At 39.8% G+C, this 14,888-nt stretch overlaps 1 protein-coding gene across 2 annotated transcripts; it reads right to left on the reverse strand.

Moving 5' to 3' along the window:
• Positions 1-248: 248 nt before the first annotated feature.
• On the reverse strand, positions 249-14,589 carry LRRC31 (leucine rich repeat containing 31). Of its 2 annotated transcripts, XM_039713557.1 has the most exons (10): positions 14,297-14,589; positions 13,675-13,929; positions 13,238-13,387; positions 12,686-12,853; positions 9,886-10,053; positions 8,796-8,963; positions 7,879-8,046; positions 6,632-6,799; positions 5,301-5,468; positions 249-4,146 (listed from the first exon to the last, which is right to left on the reverse strand). In XM_039713557.1, the coding sequence occupies exons 1-10, from the start codon at positions 14,307-14,309 to the stop codon at positions 3,827-3,829; spliced, it is 1,746 nt and encodes a 581-aa protein (XP_039569491.1). In that variant the 5' UTR covers positions 14,310-14,589; the 3' UTR covers positions 249-3,826. The 2 variants fall into 2 exon arrangements, with proteins under 2 accessions (XP_039569491.1, XP_039569492.1); XM_039713558.1 differs by lacking the exon at positions 8,796-8,963.
• Positions 14,590-14,888: the final 299 nt, after the last annotated feature.

The raw sequence follows: 14,888 nt of genomic DNA on the forward strand, positions 1-14,888 counted from the left end.
TTGCACAGAATTAATATGTCACAAAGTGAGCAAAGGGCAATTAAAAAATGGATGTGATATTGTTAATGTCTTTAAGTCCATGAACATTTGCTGTTCATTTGATAATGAACAATTATTCACCCTTGGGCTATGGTAACTGTAAGAGTATTCATAGACATCCTTATTTTAGGGCTCAGAATACACTTTCCTTTTTATTTAATGCAATACTTTTTTCCCAAGGATTTTTTTTTTCCATGGGTGCAGTTTTCTTCTTGAAGGTTGCATTTACAGAAGTAGAAATTTATGCAAAAGACTCACTTTCAGATTTCATTAATTTAAATTGCTCTCTGCTGCACTGTGCATACAAAGGAAATGAAGAAGCAGACTAATGTTTCTGCTAAGAAATAAAATTAAACCCATAAGAAATCTTTCCAGCACAGGAAACAACATAGATGTCTTTGCCAAAATTTCTGCCATACTGTGAGGTATAATGTGACATTAATGAGCAGAATATTCTGTGCTCATCTATCAAGAGTAATGCAGCTCCACAGAATTTTCTTAGGAGATTTCTTCCCTAAAAACAAAATTCAAAATATTACTATTTAATTGACATAATATATCTTTTTAATGACTGCGTCTAGATACCTGTGGAGGTGAAGGAACTGAACATTTTAAATGCCTTAGCCTTTCTGAAAATAAATTCAGTATCTTTTCAAAGGAGATCTTTCTCCTGGAGTCACAGAAAGATTACAGCTGGGACAAGATAAAGGAATTCAATGTCTGCCAGAAGACATAAACAAATTGCAGGCAGGAATAATAGAAGGGGCAAGATCTTGTTCTGCTGCTACATGGAAATTCCATGGACTTGAGCTGCTCCCAAATGCAGGACTGAAGGGACTCTTAATCTCTTTGGGTACATGGTGCAGCATCAGGCCAGAACTGTCAGAACAGGAATAATATCAAAGCTCAGCATGTAAAGCTCATGTTGTCTCTCTGTGTTTGTAATGATCCAAACAATATCACAGTTTATAAACCTTACTTATGAACTTTACCTCCAGAAATGATCAGTACCTTGTTTGGGAATATGGAGTAGGATTCCAGACAGACCACACACTTCTACCAGGACCTGTATTACCATCCTGTCTTACAGAGGTGTAAAAAGCTGTTTGAAAGTAACTTCACACTTTGGCAAAACTGTTCATTAATGTTTCAACAATCTGCAGTTGCAGCACTTTGAATGACTGCAAGCTGTCACTGCCTCATGGTACTGCCCATCTCTGACATGGCTTGGTGACAGTTTGGGATGTGTCTGGGTATGGCAGGCTTATTTGAAAACAGTGGGCCTGCAGGATGCAATTTCTACCATGATTGTGGTTCTGACACATCAAACACCTTTGTTATTAAAAAGAACCATGACAAACATAATATTGCTATAATTCTTGCATGTCAAATTTACGTGCAACCATGTCTTTCCACAGCACTTGACAGGCAGACAGCTGTTTGTCCTAGACACAAGATGTCCTTGTCTAGTTTTTATTCTGTACTGCTCAGCACCCTTTAAGCCCCTGAGTTTCATTTGCAGTGTACACAGAGCATCGAGCTGGACTGGGGCCAGCCACTGTGCAGGTTCAAAATGCAGAGTGGGTGGGAGCAAAGCCCTTTGTTTAGTTCAGCTGGCTGGTCAGAACTGCAGTCCTGCTCTCCCTCCCCTTGCCTCAGGGAAGGTGGTGAATCCTGAGGGAGTTGATGAGGAACCAGAGTTCCATCTCCAGGTAGTGCTCTCTGAATCTGCATCCAGGGCATGGAACTCATTTCTGTTTGGCTCTTGATTGAACTGAAATCTCATTAATATGCTCACTGGCAGGAGAGAGCTGGGACTGCAGCAAAGTGGGACGGCTCTGTTCTGATTTTCCATTTCACTGGATAACTGAGGCTGTTTTGATTGTTTGGAAATGTCTAATGAAATGATTTCACCCTAAGTGAAGGCAAAGAGGAACAGAGAGAAGGATGAATCAGAAACTGCCAAGGAAATTATTGGAAGAGAGATTTCTGGGCAGATTGACAGCTGCACAAGATATTTAGTAGAGGCGACAAAAGGAACAAAAGCTTTTTAGTGGCATAATTGTCATGACAGAATAATAAGAAGGCAAAGACTGAGCAGAGGGATCAGGGGCAGGGGAGAGTTTGCCAGCAGTGGGTCTGTCCTGAGCTCTGGAGCTGAGAATGACAAATCCAGTTATGAAAGAACAAGAAACCCTGACACTGAGCTTGAGTTCAGTTAGGAAGATTTCAACAGAAAGTGGACATTAAAGGTAAACTGGAGAGAGGTTCAAGAGGGAAAGGATTAATTCAGAGAAATTCTCGCAGAACAGATAAAAGACCAATTTCCCAGTTGGATCAAAGATGGATTTGAGGAGGAAAGTCACATGAAGACAAGTAATAAATAGAACAGGTTGGTGAGATGCTGTTAAACAGACATGATGGGTTTTCCTCATTAGAACAACTGTCCTGGCTAAAGTCACTGATTAAAAATCTCTCTTGTTAGCCCTAAATGAAGCAGGAGCTCTTTGCTTTATTTCAGAGGTTTAGGATCCTACAGAGCAATTTCCTCTGTCCCTGACCAAGAGATTCCAGTTCAATTCACATTCCTCAAAGCTGGAGGAGCCAAGTGCACTTTTCAAGTGGAACCAGGAAGTCCAGGGTGACTCTTACATGAAATCATGGATTAAATGATCAATAGGTATCAGCACAGTCAGCTGCTGGTTATAGCCCTGAACAGGAAAAAGCTGATGTTGGAAGGGTTGCATGGATTGAAAGCTGAACATTGATCAGCATCTGCAGGGGAGAACTTGCTGAGGGGGGCCTTAGCAAGTTAGGAAGGTGCCACTGAATGATCCTGTCGTGCCTCTCCTCCAGGAGAGTGCTGCAGCATGTAGAGATGCTCAGAGCTAATTGAGCAGTACTTTATCCCTCAAGCTGCCTCAGGATTTCTCTAAGACTCCTCACTCAGTGGGCAGATCTAATATCTTTACTTCCTAAAATACCTTACCAATGAATAATCCCACTGCAGTCCTGGAGCTCACGTGTGGGTTAACACGCTCCATGACACAAGTGACTGTGCCAGAATTTGGCACTCTGTAACCAAAATTCTTGTTAAAGTAGCAGGACATATCTCTGATTTAATGTACCATAACTTTTTCCTTGTCTCTAAGACTTGCAAAGACACCAAATAAGTGTTTCTTACCTTGATTTTTTGCTGATTCTCTACACAGAGATTCATCTGATTCACCTACACTATGAGATGGCATCAAGGGCCAGAGCAGAGGCAGACCAGCTCCTTCTGTATTCTCCTTGCTGGACTAATCTATAATGTTGAGTGGTGGGGATGAACTCCCAATCTCCCACTTATGATTTAGTTAATTCACAAAGAGGCAAAATTTTCAGGAGAGAAGAAACTAACATTTAAAACATGGAGGTTTCAAGTATTTTCACATTAGAGGTATTTTCTGAGGCCACATTCACACTGCCCACCCACCTGCATTAACACAAACCTCAGCCCTTCCCTCCATGGCCAAACCTGCAGCATGTCCCTCTGAGCCAGCCCTGCTCTGTGGGCAGTGCCCTTGGCAATATTCACAGCATGAAGATTGAGTAGTGTAAGCATAGCCCAGAGAATCTGAAAGAACATTATGAAATGGAATGATCTGTGTTGCAGAAGGTCAAATAACAGTTTTCTATAACAGTGAAACTATTTCAAGAGATTATTAAAAACTGCAGTATTCTGAGACACACAATGCTTGGTTCATGTGCTGCTCCCAAAAAGCCTTCCAGACACCTCCAACCTTCATCAACACTCAAAACGAATGTTTCTTTTGTTGTCTTGATTAAAGCCTTCCATTTGCTTCCTCTGGGACTCTGAAAGGGCCCATCTTTGCATGGCCAGCTCTGCCAGGGCTGGCAGCTGTGCCAGAGCTGCCAACAGCTCCCCAAACCATGGCCCACAGTCCCGGCAGGACGATGGCCGGAGGCTCACATCCAGCTCTGAGAGTTCCTTGAATGCTCCTAAACCTTGGCAGAAAACAGCCCAGCCTTCATCAGAGATGTTGTTGTTATAACTCAAATCCAGCTTCTGCAATCTGGCTAAATGGCCATCTTGCCTCAGGGATGCTGTGAGAGATGACAGACACAAACACAATTAATAAATCCTGGTAACTGCTTTAAAAGCTTCTCAGAAAAGAGAATGGTATTTTAATACCTCATTTCAGCAGTCAAACAGCAAGATTTAACTCCTCAGCAACATAAAATCACTTGCCGCTGATCTCAGAAAGACAGTTTTATAACAGCTAAAGGAGTTTAGAACATTTAAAGCACAGGCAGTTCAAAAAGAACAAAGTACTGAGTGGCAACCTGAAAACCTTGGTGTCAGTTGGAAGGAGGTTGCATCAAGTGCCAATTGTAAGAAGCATACAGTCTTTACAGGGAGATTTAGAAAGAGGAAAGCAAAACTTTGTGATGGTGCATGACTGACTACAACAGCCACCTCTCACTGTGGGAGGTCCAAATATACCCTAAAGGGGTCCTTAACATATGATTGGCAAAGGAGACACCCATCAAGGGTGATGGTTTTTAAAGCCAAAAGTATTTGGGCTTCACCTCACCAGATTTCACATCCCAGGGCCTTACAGTTGTCACACAGCTATTGCCAGTGTCAGACACCCAAACCCCTGAGTCAGGTCCACAGAATCATGAGAATAAAATCAACAATCATGAATATAAAATCAATCAATCCTTTTTTTGAAAGGATCCTAGAATTTATTCCTTTATCAGGTTCCTGTTTTCCAGTATTTTTTTAGCAGCTGCTAGGTGGTGGGTGAAAATGTTTCTGGTTTAATTCTCCCCCAGTAGTCTGACTCCAGAAACCCACCTAATGGTTGGGAGCTGGTAGTGCCTGTATTTCTGCCTATCAGCACAGACATTTTCTCTAAAGTACTGAGCCATAAAACAGCATCCAAGCAAAATAAAACTTGTCAGATGTAGCTTTTAATATTTGATATTAAAAACTGATGAAAACCCTACATTTTCTAAATTATGCTTCTTTTTTTTTAAAAAGATAAAAGTGCTTAAAGATTCTTTGCATTTTAGCCTTTTCTACTGGGCATGTCCAGGACACACAGAAAAATATGGGAGAAATACTCCTGTATTTTCCATGTTTTCATTTGATTAATGCAAAAACGTGCTCAGCCCATGGAACAAGTCCCTTCTGAATTGTGGTCTAAATGCCCCAGTTCTTTGAGTGCTAGTAAATACCATGTTATACTTACTTAGAAGTGCCAAATCTTCAGCCACCAGGTTACAGCTGCTCAGTCTTAACACTTGAATCTCCGTTGCAAGCTTTAGTGCTCCCAAAAGCAGCTTTAGGTTCCCACCAACGCACTTATTCCAAGAAAGGTCTAATATCTCCAGTTCAGGAAGGTGAAGGGCAGCCTCAGCTGAAAAGATTAAGACCAGCAACTTCTGCTTACTAAGAGAAAACAACACGGCCTCAACAGACACCTCACCTGCAATTCACCCGTAAGTAAGATCCTAACAGCTTGTGCTTACAATGAATTCTTTTATCCCAATAAAAGTCATAACAAACAAAACAAAACAAACAAACAAACAAAAAAACCAACAAAAAAAAATGGCTCTACCTAAGAATCTATCAAGACTCTATGGAGACAGTTTTTTGTCTTTCTATTCAAATTATTGTTTTGGCCTTCTTGCACTAAATTAATTTAATAGCTTGCTTTTAAACGATTTTATATCCATTTAAAGACAGCAATTTTTTTGCTGTGAACTCACTATTTAAGGTGAGATGCTTTGTATCTTCTGGCAGCTCTGATTTCCACAGTGTCAGTCTTACATAACTGTAGTGATATAAACATAATACTCTTTCTGCAAGGACCTCTGACCAGCTTAGCTTGCTACTGCTGCTGCTGGAGGCAGTCAAGTTTTACTCCAGGTTTAATGTCACGAGTAAACAGTATGAAATACAAGTGCACAAGACACAGTAACTGAGAAATCCCTCTGTACTAAGATTTCATGTGCCATATGGAACACCTATCAAAGGCCACTAATCCAGAGATTTGCAATAAGTAGGCAAAAGAGGCTGAATTTACATATCCTGTGTTGGAGTGGACTTTTCTTCACAGATGTGCAATATCTTTTCCACCCCTGCAGTCATTTCCTCCATTGCCCCATGCTGAAATTTTCTATCCCAGAAAGTTTCTACTGAAATTTTCACCTGCAGTGAGGTAAAATACCCTCAGTCAAAACTTTACCCCACTGTGTGAAGTGTTGCATCCAGACTATGATTACAGCATAGTATAAAATCAAGATTTTCTTTTTTTCCCAAAATTAAGGAGTATATAAAAGCTCACTATCAGACAAAGGACTAAGAGAACTTCATCCCCTCAGGTATATTAGAGGAATTCATACAATTCTCTTCTCCTGCAACCTGGTCCCACAAAGCACTGGTTTCATCACAGGCTTTTCACTCAGGACCTGAGGTATAATGTAACCATGATCCTTGGTGTTCAGCCAAAGGAGAAGGGAATGCTTTGTCCTACAGGGATATACAGAGAATGGGCACACTTTAAAGAAACATTCTTACCTAGTGATGAAAGGGACTCTTCACCTAAGCCACAATTGCTGATGGTCACAGATCTCAGCTTTGGTAAAAACCTGAGCCTGCTCAGAAGAGGATCTGATGAGAGTCCTACATTTTTATTCGAGGACAAATTCAGCTCTTGAAGATTGGAGAGTAAAGGTATCACCTGGGCTACAAAAACATGAAATATTTATTAGACAGTCACTGATCCATAACAAATGTGTAGTTGTATAGCTCAACATAATTGTTGTGTAGCCTGACATAATTTCTTCTCTTTATAAATCAATCCAAAAGTCAAGGCGAGCCAAGTTTTTACACCCAAGTTCACGGTGAGTAATGTTTTAGATCATAAATAGCCTTGTCATTTTCAGTAAAACTGTTTCAGAAGTATTCCATACTATGTGGAAGGTTCTCAGAACATGGCTTCCTGGAAATTTTCTAGGTGAAGTTGGGAATTTCCAAATGCCTTCATTGTTAACTGAAACTTCTTTGTCTTAATGTTATTATTCTCTATTATAAAATAAATTAAAATAAATTGTGATTGATATTACTAATATCAATCATTTCCTAAAGCTTCATCATCATCATCAAATCTTCAAGTTATCTTCTTTGTCATGGAAAACAGGATGTGGGCAATATAGGCTTTGAGTCATGGGATTTTTTGTAGTTAAGAGTAAAAACAAAGTTATGACAACAGAGAGAGAGAAATAAACTGTCTCACAAATTGATTGGGAAATGCCTTTTTCTTCATAGTAATGTTTATAGGTGCATTAATTCAACCTGGAGAAAGCACACGGCAGCAGCAATGCAAGAGCTCCTAAAATCACCCTCCTCTTGGTGTGCAGCTCACCAAGGGGGTTTTAGGCAGTTATGTTTCCATGCACATACTCACCATGGATCTATCCAACTTATACCACTGGGGACTCTGCCCTGGATATTTCCCAAATTATTGATTATCCAAAAAAAGCAATGTTTGGTGGCAGTTCCCACATTCTCATTGTGGATCTGAATCATGGCAGATTCAGGTTCTTAGTCCCACATGGGATCAGACACTGAGATTTCCTTTTGTTCAGCAAAAAACCCATTCCATATTGATCAAGAAAGGTCTCACCGACACTGCATTTTCAGAGCTGCCTAACGAAAAAAGTACTGAGCTCAGCTCTTCTGCCAGGCAGAATCTCTTATGTCTTTGAGATATTTTCAGAAGACAAAACCAAGATCCTTAATGCATTTCCTCAACATGTCCTTACACAAAACCGTCATGTCCTCTTCTGTGACACAGCACTGGTGAAGATCAAGGACTTCCAGATTTTTCAAGCTGGCCAAATGAGCTGTTGATGCTTTAAAGCCACCACCAATCTCTCTGTTACATGAGATGTCTAATTTCCTTAGCTCTGCAAGGTGCTGCAAAGCAGTGTCTGAAAGGCAAAAGGGAACACGCTGATCACTGGCTGCCACAACAGCCCAGGTCAGGGCTTTGGCATCTATTTACTTCAACGTCAAAGTTTGCACCAGGTATTGCAGGCAAAGCTCCTGGGCTAAGCTCCAGTGTATAATCACAGCAGACATTCAGTAATGCAGCAAAGCCTCCCTGTCCATGCAGCTCCATTCTTCTCTGGGAGAGCAGGTGAAGGTGAGGCCAGCTCATCCCTCACATCCAGTCAATCCTCAGCCTTTTGCAGAAATTACTGCTGGATGTGCTCATTAATGCCAGTTGTATTGCCACACCCACTAGGGAGAGACACAGATAACAAGACCATTTCATGTGGCTTCACTGGACACTTTAAGTGGTAATTTTGAATTTGGATTTCCTTTGGAAAGCAGGACTAGCTTGTTAAAAGTTAGCTGGCCTGTCTGTGTCCTTGTCTATGTTCTGTCTGGGGAAAGAGGAAGCACATCCAGGGAGCCACAGCTCTGAGATGTGTCTCAGATAAATGGTGTGGAGGGTGGCTCTCCTCACTGACTTTCATAAGCTTGAGCTCAGGGAAGGTAAATTCAGCTCCTGCTGAAAAGCCCTGTAGTCTTTTACCAATCCTCAAACAGCAAATCATGATTGCCCATTAATACTGCCAAACCATCAGCAAAATCCCACCTCATTGCCTTTCTTAAATGGTTTTCAGATGTACAATCTATTCAGAATGAAAGTTTTCTGAACATAAAGTCTAACCTAAGCCCTGGAGGCTGTCTTGCTTTAATCCACACATGTGCAAGTTTAACTCTTTCAAGCCTGGCACATTTTTCAGATCCTGAGCAATAACCTTCATGCTGCAGCCAATGTTTTTGTTGATAGAGATATCTAATATTTCGAGGTTTGGAGTCACGTTTAGAAGTTCAGCTGGAAAAAAAAAAAAAGAAAAAAAAAAGAAAAGAAAACCAGAATTGGTAATTGTCTAGAATACATACAAGATGAACCCTAGAAAAATACAGCACCATGATAAACAGGAAGATGTGGCCAGGTTTTGCCTGTCAGTGTGGTTTAGACTTGCTAAGTTTCTGCTCTACCTAAACAACACAGTAAAGACAAGACTGGATAGGAATCATGAAAATCTGTGAAAAACATTTATAAAAATAAAAGTGGAAAAAATACAGGGGCTGTTAGAAAAATACAGAGGAATATGAAGCAGAAATACTATCAGTATTGTATACTGTGTACTTGTATACAATACAAGTAAAATTTTCTAATGAAAATACATAGGAATGTCTGTTATATATGGGGCTCCTCCTGCAGTGGAGATGAGAGTCATGGTTTTCTCTACTGAACAAAAACCTTTTAAAACACACAATGAGATAAAAAGACCACACAGGATTAAGCTACAATGAGGAGAGGACTGAAGGGAAGGATGGTCAGTGGTTGCCAACTCAGCCTAAATTCCCAGTCCTCAGACCTTCTTTTGAATCCCATGGCTAATTACAAATTCAGCTGCTTAATTTTGAGCAATTAGTGTTGGAAATTCTGGCACACATTTTTGGCTGAAGGTCTCAAAAGATACAGAAACCCTGGACCACTGAGGCAGCCAGACTGTGGTTTAGGTCTTCTCAACCCTGCCTCATATGATTAGAGAGAAGAACTTTCTTTGGAATAACTTCTACTTTGGAAGGAAGTGCACTAAATCCCCACATCAAAAATACTGTTATAATGCAGAACTTGAAATAAATTAACTTTTCACTGACATTGAGCTCAATACAGCCATTATCTAAGTCAAATAAGTTCCATTTTTGTGAAGCCAGCCTCAGTCCTGCTCCATGGACACACATACCAAGGGATTCTCCATCCTTTGCTGTCAGGTTACAGTCTGTAATTTTCAGACATTTTAATTTGCATCCTTCCTGAAGTTTTTTTGTCAGCAGTGATAGTTTTCCACCTATGTTACTGTTCCATGATAAATCCAGTTCTTCAAGCTGAGAAACAATTTCAAATGCCTCTCCTGCAACAGAAGTCTAGAATGAGTCATTCCTTGTATCAATTTCAGTGCAAACAAAAATACAGGTTTGGAATATATTAAAGAGGAAGGTTAACTACTTAATACTCAAATTACTTTATGATTAATGTCTTTCCAGGAAAATTGTTAAATAAATGAGTTATTGCTTCTGCAACAATGTTGTATAAAATCTCACATTGTCTAAGGAGCAAGATAGATCACAAGTCAATGTCACAGTGCACATAAACCCGAAATTTATTCAGGTTCCCAAACCCTCATCAGGCTGTTTGGCCTGTGCTGGGACCAGAAAGAACAGCCTAGAGGGAAATCAATACAAGTGACAAGTCTGAATTTACCATCCTGGAGAGTTCTGCTCTGTTTTATTTGGCAAATTTCCAACATCCCCTGTACTGCATCCACAGGTCATTTTGGAGGGAATGAAATAATTCCTCTCACAACTATTTCTGAAACATGAAAGTTTCGTTTCTGACAGGAATTTCTGACTCACTTCGTAAGAAACCAAGGTGAGCATTGTTTTGACTCAAACTAACTTTCCCATGATTTCAAGGCAGTCAGAACTGACTTTCACTAGATTCAGAAAAATCAGCCTTTTCAAGGCTTGACACACCTGCCAATGTGAACTGTGTTAGTGCTTATTTGAAATACTAACATCCTGCTGTAAAATCCAGCTTCCTAACTTCCTTTGTAGAAGAGGAAGGCAGAGCATATTTGCATAAACTCTTTCCCAAGAAAGATCAATTAATCAGACCATATGCAAATGCAATTTCAAAGTGTCATACACAATTTTTTAATCTAAAGCCTAATAATTGAGAATTCTATTTTAACAGTAATATCCTTTCATGTCTGTGTGTTTTTCATAATTAATTTTTCACAAAAGATTTATAATAGAAAAATAATTACTTCTGTAAGTGAATATCCGGGTTTGAGAGGAAAGGCCACATCTTATTTTAAATTTATTTTAAATTATTTTAAATTATTGCCTCAGTGTTGAATACTGAGGCAATAATTTAAAATAATTTAAATTATTTATTTTAAATTATTTATATTTATTTTAAATTATTGCCTCAGTGTTGAATACTGAGGCAATAATTTAAAATAATTTAAATTATTTATTTTAAATTATTTATATTTATTTTAAATTATTGCCTCAGTGTTGAATACTGAGCAATGCTCTACAGTTGAGAAGTGCAGCATAGCCTGTTTCTGTTTGACATGAGGACTATAGCTTTCCAGACACATTTTCCTCCCAGAAGATAAATAAAGGAATATAACTCCAGGAATTGTTTCCTATCACCTTTCACAGTCAAGCACTGAGCAACACATAGAATAGGTTGATATTATGGTTGTATTTCAGACATTGATTTCTAAGCAGGATGTGCTGAGTCCACAAGAGGCCACATTTCTGCAGAGAAATGTGGACAAGGTCACACAGCCAGGATTGGCTTAAATGCACAAGTTGTTTTCAAAATCACAGGCAAAATCAATGCAAACTGACTGTTGCTATTCCACGTGTCAAGGGCATCACATTTTGTCTGGAAATTCAAGTTCTGTGATCAATTTTTTTGTCTGTCCCAGCAGAAGCTAAACTGAACTGGGAAGGAAACAGCACTGAAGAACCTGGCAGAAAGAATCAATTGGGAAAATGACCAATAAAATTCAGAAGGAGAAAAAAAACCCCACAACAAACAAAAACCAAATCTATGAGAAGGGTTTGGAAAAGAACGAAATAAATTTGAAAAAATAACAGAAAATTAAATACAGATTTCACATTCATCAGAAACAGAGCACTTATTTTCACCAGCTTTTGTAGAAATATCTATTTCCTCCCCAAGAGATTGCATGACTCACTTTTGATCTACCACCATATACGTCACTTTATTTCTGAACCTTTCCTGGAAAAGGCTTGGATATGAATGACATAAACAAAGCCCAGCTTCACAACTCAGACCCAGTTTAGAACTTACAAAATAAGCAATAAGTTTTATAATTTCCAATTGATTGTGTTTACCTTTCTTTTAAATACATACCACAGATCCATTCTGGAGTAAACTCCAGGCCCAGAGGTGGCTCTGTGCCAGAACCTGAGTGTGCAACACCACCTTAAAAACCTTTCCATCCCACACTTTGCAGAAAGCAGGGTGCAGGCACTCCAAGCAAAGAAGGAAGCAGAGAAATAAGCTTCTCCCAGACTTTAAAGAAACACCAATTCATAAAGCTCTGAGGCAGCACTTCTGGTTCAATTCTTCTCCCAAAAGACCTTTGGGGTTTTCATGATGAGCACTCACCTGTCCTGCAGCTCCAAGACCTAAGCTGACCCTATTGTGATTGATCCTGCTTGTAGACAAAAAAAAAAGCAATCCAAATTAAAAATATTTTTTCCTGCAAATAGGACCAGATTCTCTTCCCTTCTGAGTATGAAAGCTTCACACCCTGTGGAATGAACTCTGCAGAGCTACCTAAAAGTGTAAGGTCACCTATAAGTCCAAGTTTCTACAGTTTCACAGCAGGAGCTTACTTTGCCCAGTGTGGAAGCAGCAGGAGTAGGATGTAGGAAGAGATGAGATGGATTACATTAGCCCCAAGCTGTCTGGAAGTAAATGTACAAGAAATCCTGTACCTAAGGAGATGACATCCTCAGCTGTCAGCCTGCAGTTGTTAACTCGGAGGACTTTTAACAGGTTCACGTGATGAAGATGGGCAGTGAGAGCTTTCAAAGTTCCTCCAACACAACCATTCCAGGACAGGCTGATCTCTTCCAGCTCTGGGAGAAACGGCAGTAAAGAAGCTGTAAGGAAAGAAAAGAAAAAGCTTTTCTGTCTGCATGTTTCTGCACACCCTGGATATCACATCTTAATATTGAGAAGTTTTCTACAACCAATACAGAATTATAAAGCCATGACAATTTGTACCTCACTTTTCTTATCTGTAGCTAGAGTGTAAGGACATTCATCTGCTTCATAGACCTGGATGATTTCTATACTTATATATAGTACATAATTGACATAATTTGTTCATTAATATTTCTCACAGACCCAGGACCATTAGATGAAATGTTAATATGGCCTGTATAAAAGAAAGGGAAGGGAAAAGAGGAGAGGGAATAATAGAACAGGCAAATAAAAATTAAAGAAATACATGAAGTGATTAGCTGAATAAAATGTGCATTTACCCAACTCTGTTATATCTGCTGCAGTTAGTGCACAATTATTTAGATCCAGATTCTTGCTGCTGGGTTTCTTTCCCAGTTTTTCCATGAACTGGTTAAATCTCTGCTCACCAGATGGTGACTCTGCTTCAGAAGTGAGATGTGAAAGTCCATCTGAGCAACAAAGAAATAGGGCCCTGGTTACCTCTGCTAATAAACACAAGAGAGAAGTCAGCCAAAAGCTTTGCCCTTCCTCATCAATGTGGATTTAACTCCTTGCTCAGCACCTATCAAATCAGAGGGTACATCCTTGATAATGTTCCAATCAGAAGTAAATCCTGGCTAGAGGATAAACTGTAGGCAGCAAATACAGGATTTTGGATAGCAAGAAAACAGCTGATTTTCTATGAAATTAAAATATATACACATACATATGTGTTTCATTATTGTACCAGCAATACCTTCTACAGAGACATCTTCCTCTTCACTCGGATCATCAGCTCCATCATTGCTTATTTCTGTTTCTTCAATTTCTCTTCTGTCCTTGCCTTCAGATTTCCCAAAGTCAAAACCTTTGAAGAACTGCTTGATGGCTGAAGGCTGCTCTTTCCTTTTTTCAGGAGCACACTTCTTTCCTTGGAACTGTTTTATAACAAAGTCAAATGGGGAACTCTTTGGGTTGTTCTCTTCATGTCTATCCTGGCAGTTCTGGTCATCTTTCAAGGGATCAGCAGACAGAATTAGTGTGAATTACAATTAGAATTTAGTAATGTTTACTCTTGCTTACCTTTTTCATAATGGCAGATGCACTGAGAATTTACCACCATTGCCTCCATCCAACTATATATCATAGCCACGATACAAGAGTTCAAGAGCAGAGCACTTACAATCACAAAAAGCTGAGGCAATGTTCAAAATCTGGCATGAATGTGTTGTCACAGCTGTATTCCTTAGAAATACAAAAATGGTACAAACCAATGTACCTTGATGTACATGCACAGTTACCGAGCTGTAGAGCAATCCTGCTTTCCCTGGCTGTCATTTCCTGCTGTAGAGAGGCGTTATTTTAAACAAAGAACATACCTGTCTTTTCCATTGGTACACCTGAGGTTCCCTTTCACACTTTTCAGTTTTTACAGCACTTTCAGGGTTTGTGGGGTAGGTGAGGCACGACATGCAAACAAAACCTCACTCCTTTCCTTAACAGGAACTTTCCGTGCTGTTTTCTCTCACAAGTTTCTGTCTTCATCAGTTTGACAGCAGCAGCTCTGCAAAGTGGTTTGTGGGCTCTTTCCTGATATCTCTAATCCTCTGTACTCTATCCCCAAGTCTGCCGTTCCTGGGGCTGAGAAGTCCATTTAAATGCTCCGATCGTGTCCCAGCTTAGATCTCTCTCAAGGCAGAAATCAGGAAGTGGCAGCAAAATCTTCGCTGCTGCTCACAAACCACTGCATGCTCCTGAGACAGCTGTTGTTAGAAGAGGCTGAGTCACCGCCGAGATCAGATTACAAGAGTACCTGAAGAAAAGCTCTTTGTTTTCCCACCCCTTTTGTCCATACTGGTCAGCAATAGTGCTGAGGCACAGCTCAGTAAGAAAAAGGGAGGACTGACACTCCTGATCATTTTAGGAGAAGACACAAGAGAAGTCACAATCATCTTCTGGGCAACACCATGA

The sequence above is a fragment of the Passer montanus genome, unplaced genomic scaffold (assembly GCF_014805655.1).
Source record: "Passer montanus isolate IOZ18808 unplaced genomic scaffold, ASM1480565v1 scaffold29, whole genome shotgun sequence".
NCBI lineage: Eukaryota > Metazoa > Chordata > Aves > Passeriformes > Passeridae > Passer > Passer montanus.

Excerpts from the sequence above, each read along its gene's own strand:
- LRRC31 (XM_039713557.1), bottom strand. Across the intron at positions 6,800-7,878 it reads AGAGGACATGACGGTTTTGT|CCCAGGTGATACCTTTACTC; the intron begins GTAAGGACATGT and ends ATGTTTTTGTAG. Across the intron at positions 5,469-6,631 it reads AGAGTCCCTTTCATCACTAG|CTGAGGCTGCCCTTCACCTT; the intron begins GTAAGAATGTTT and ends TAATCTTTTCAG.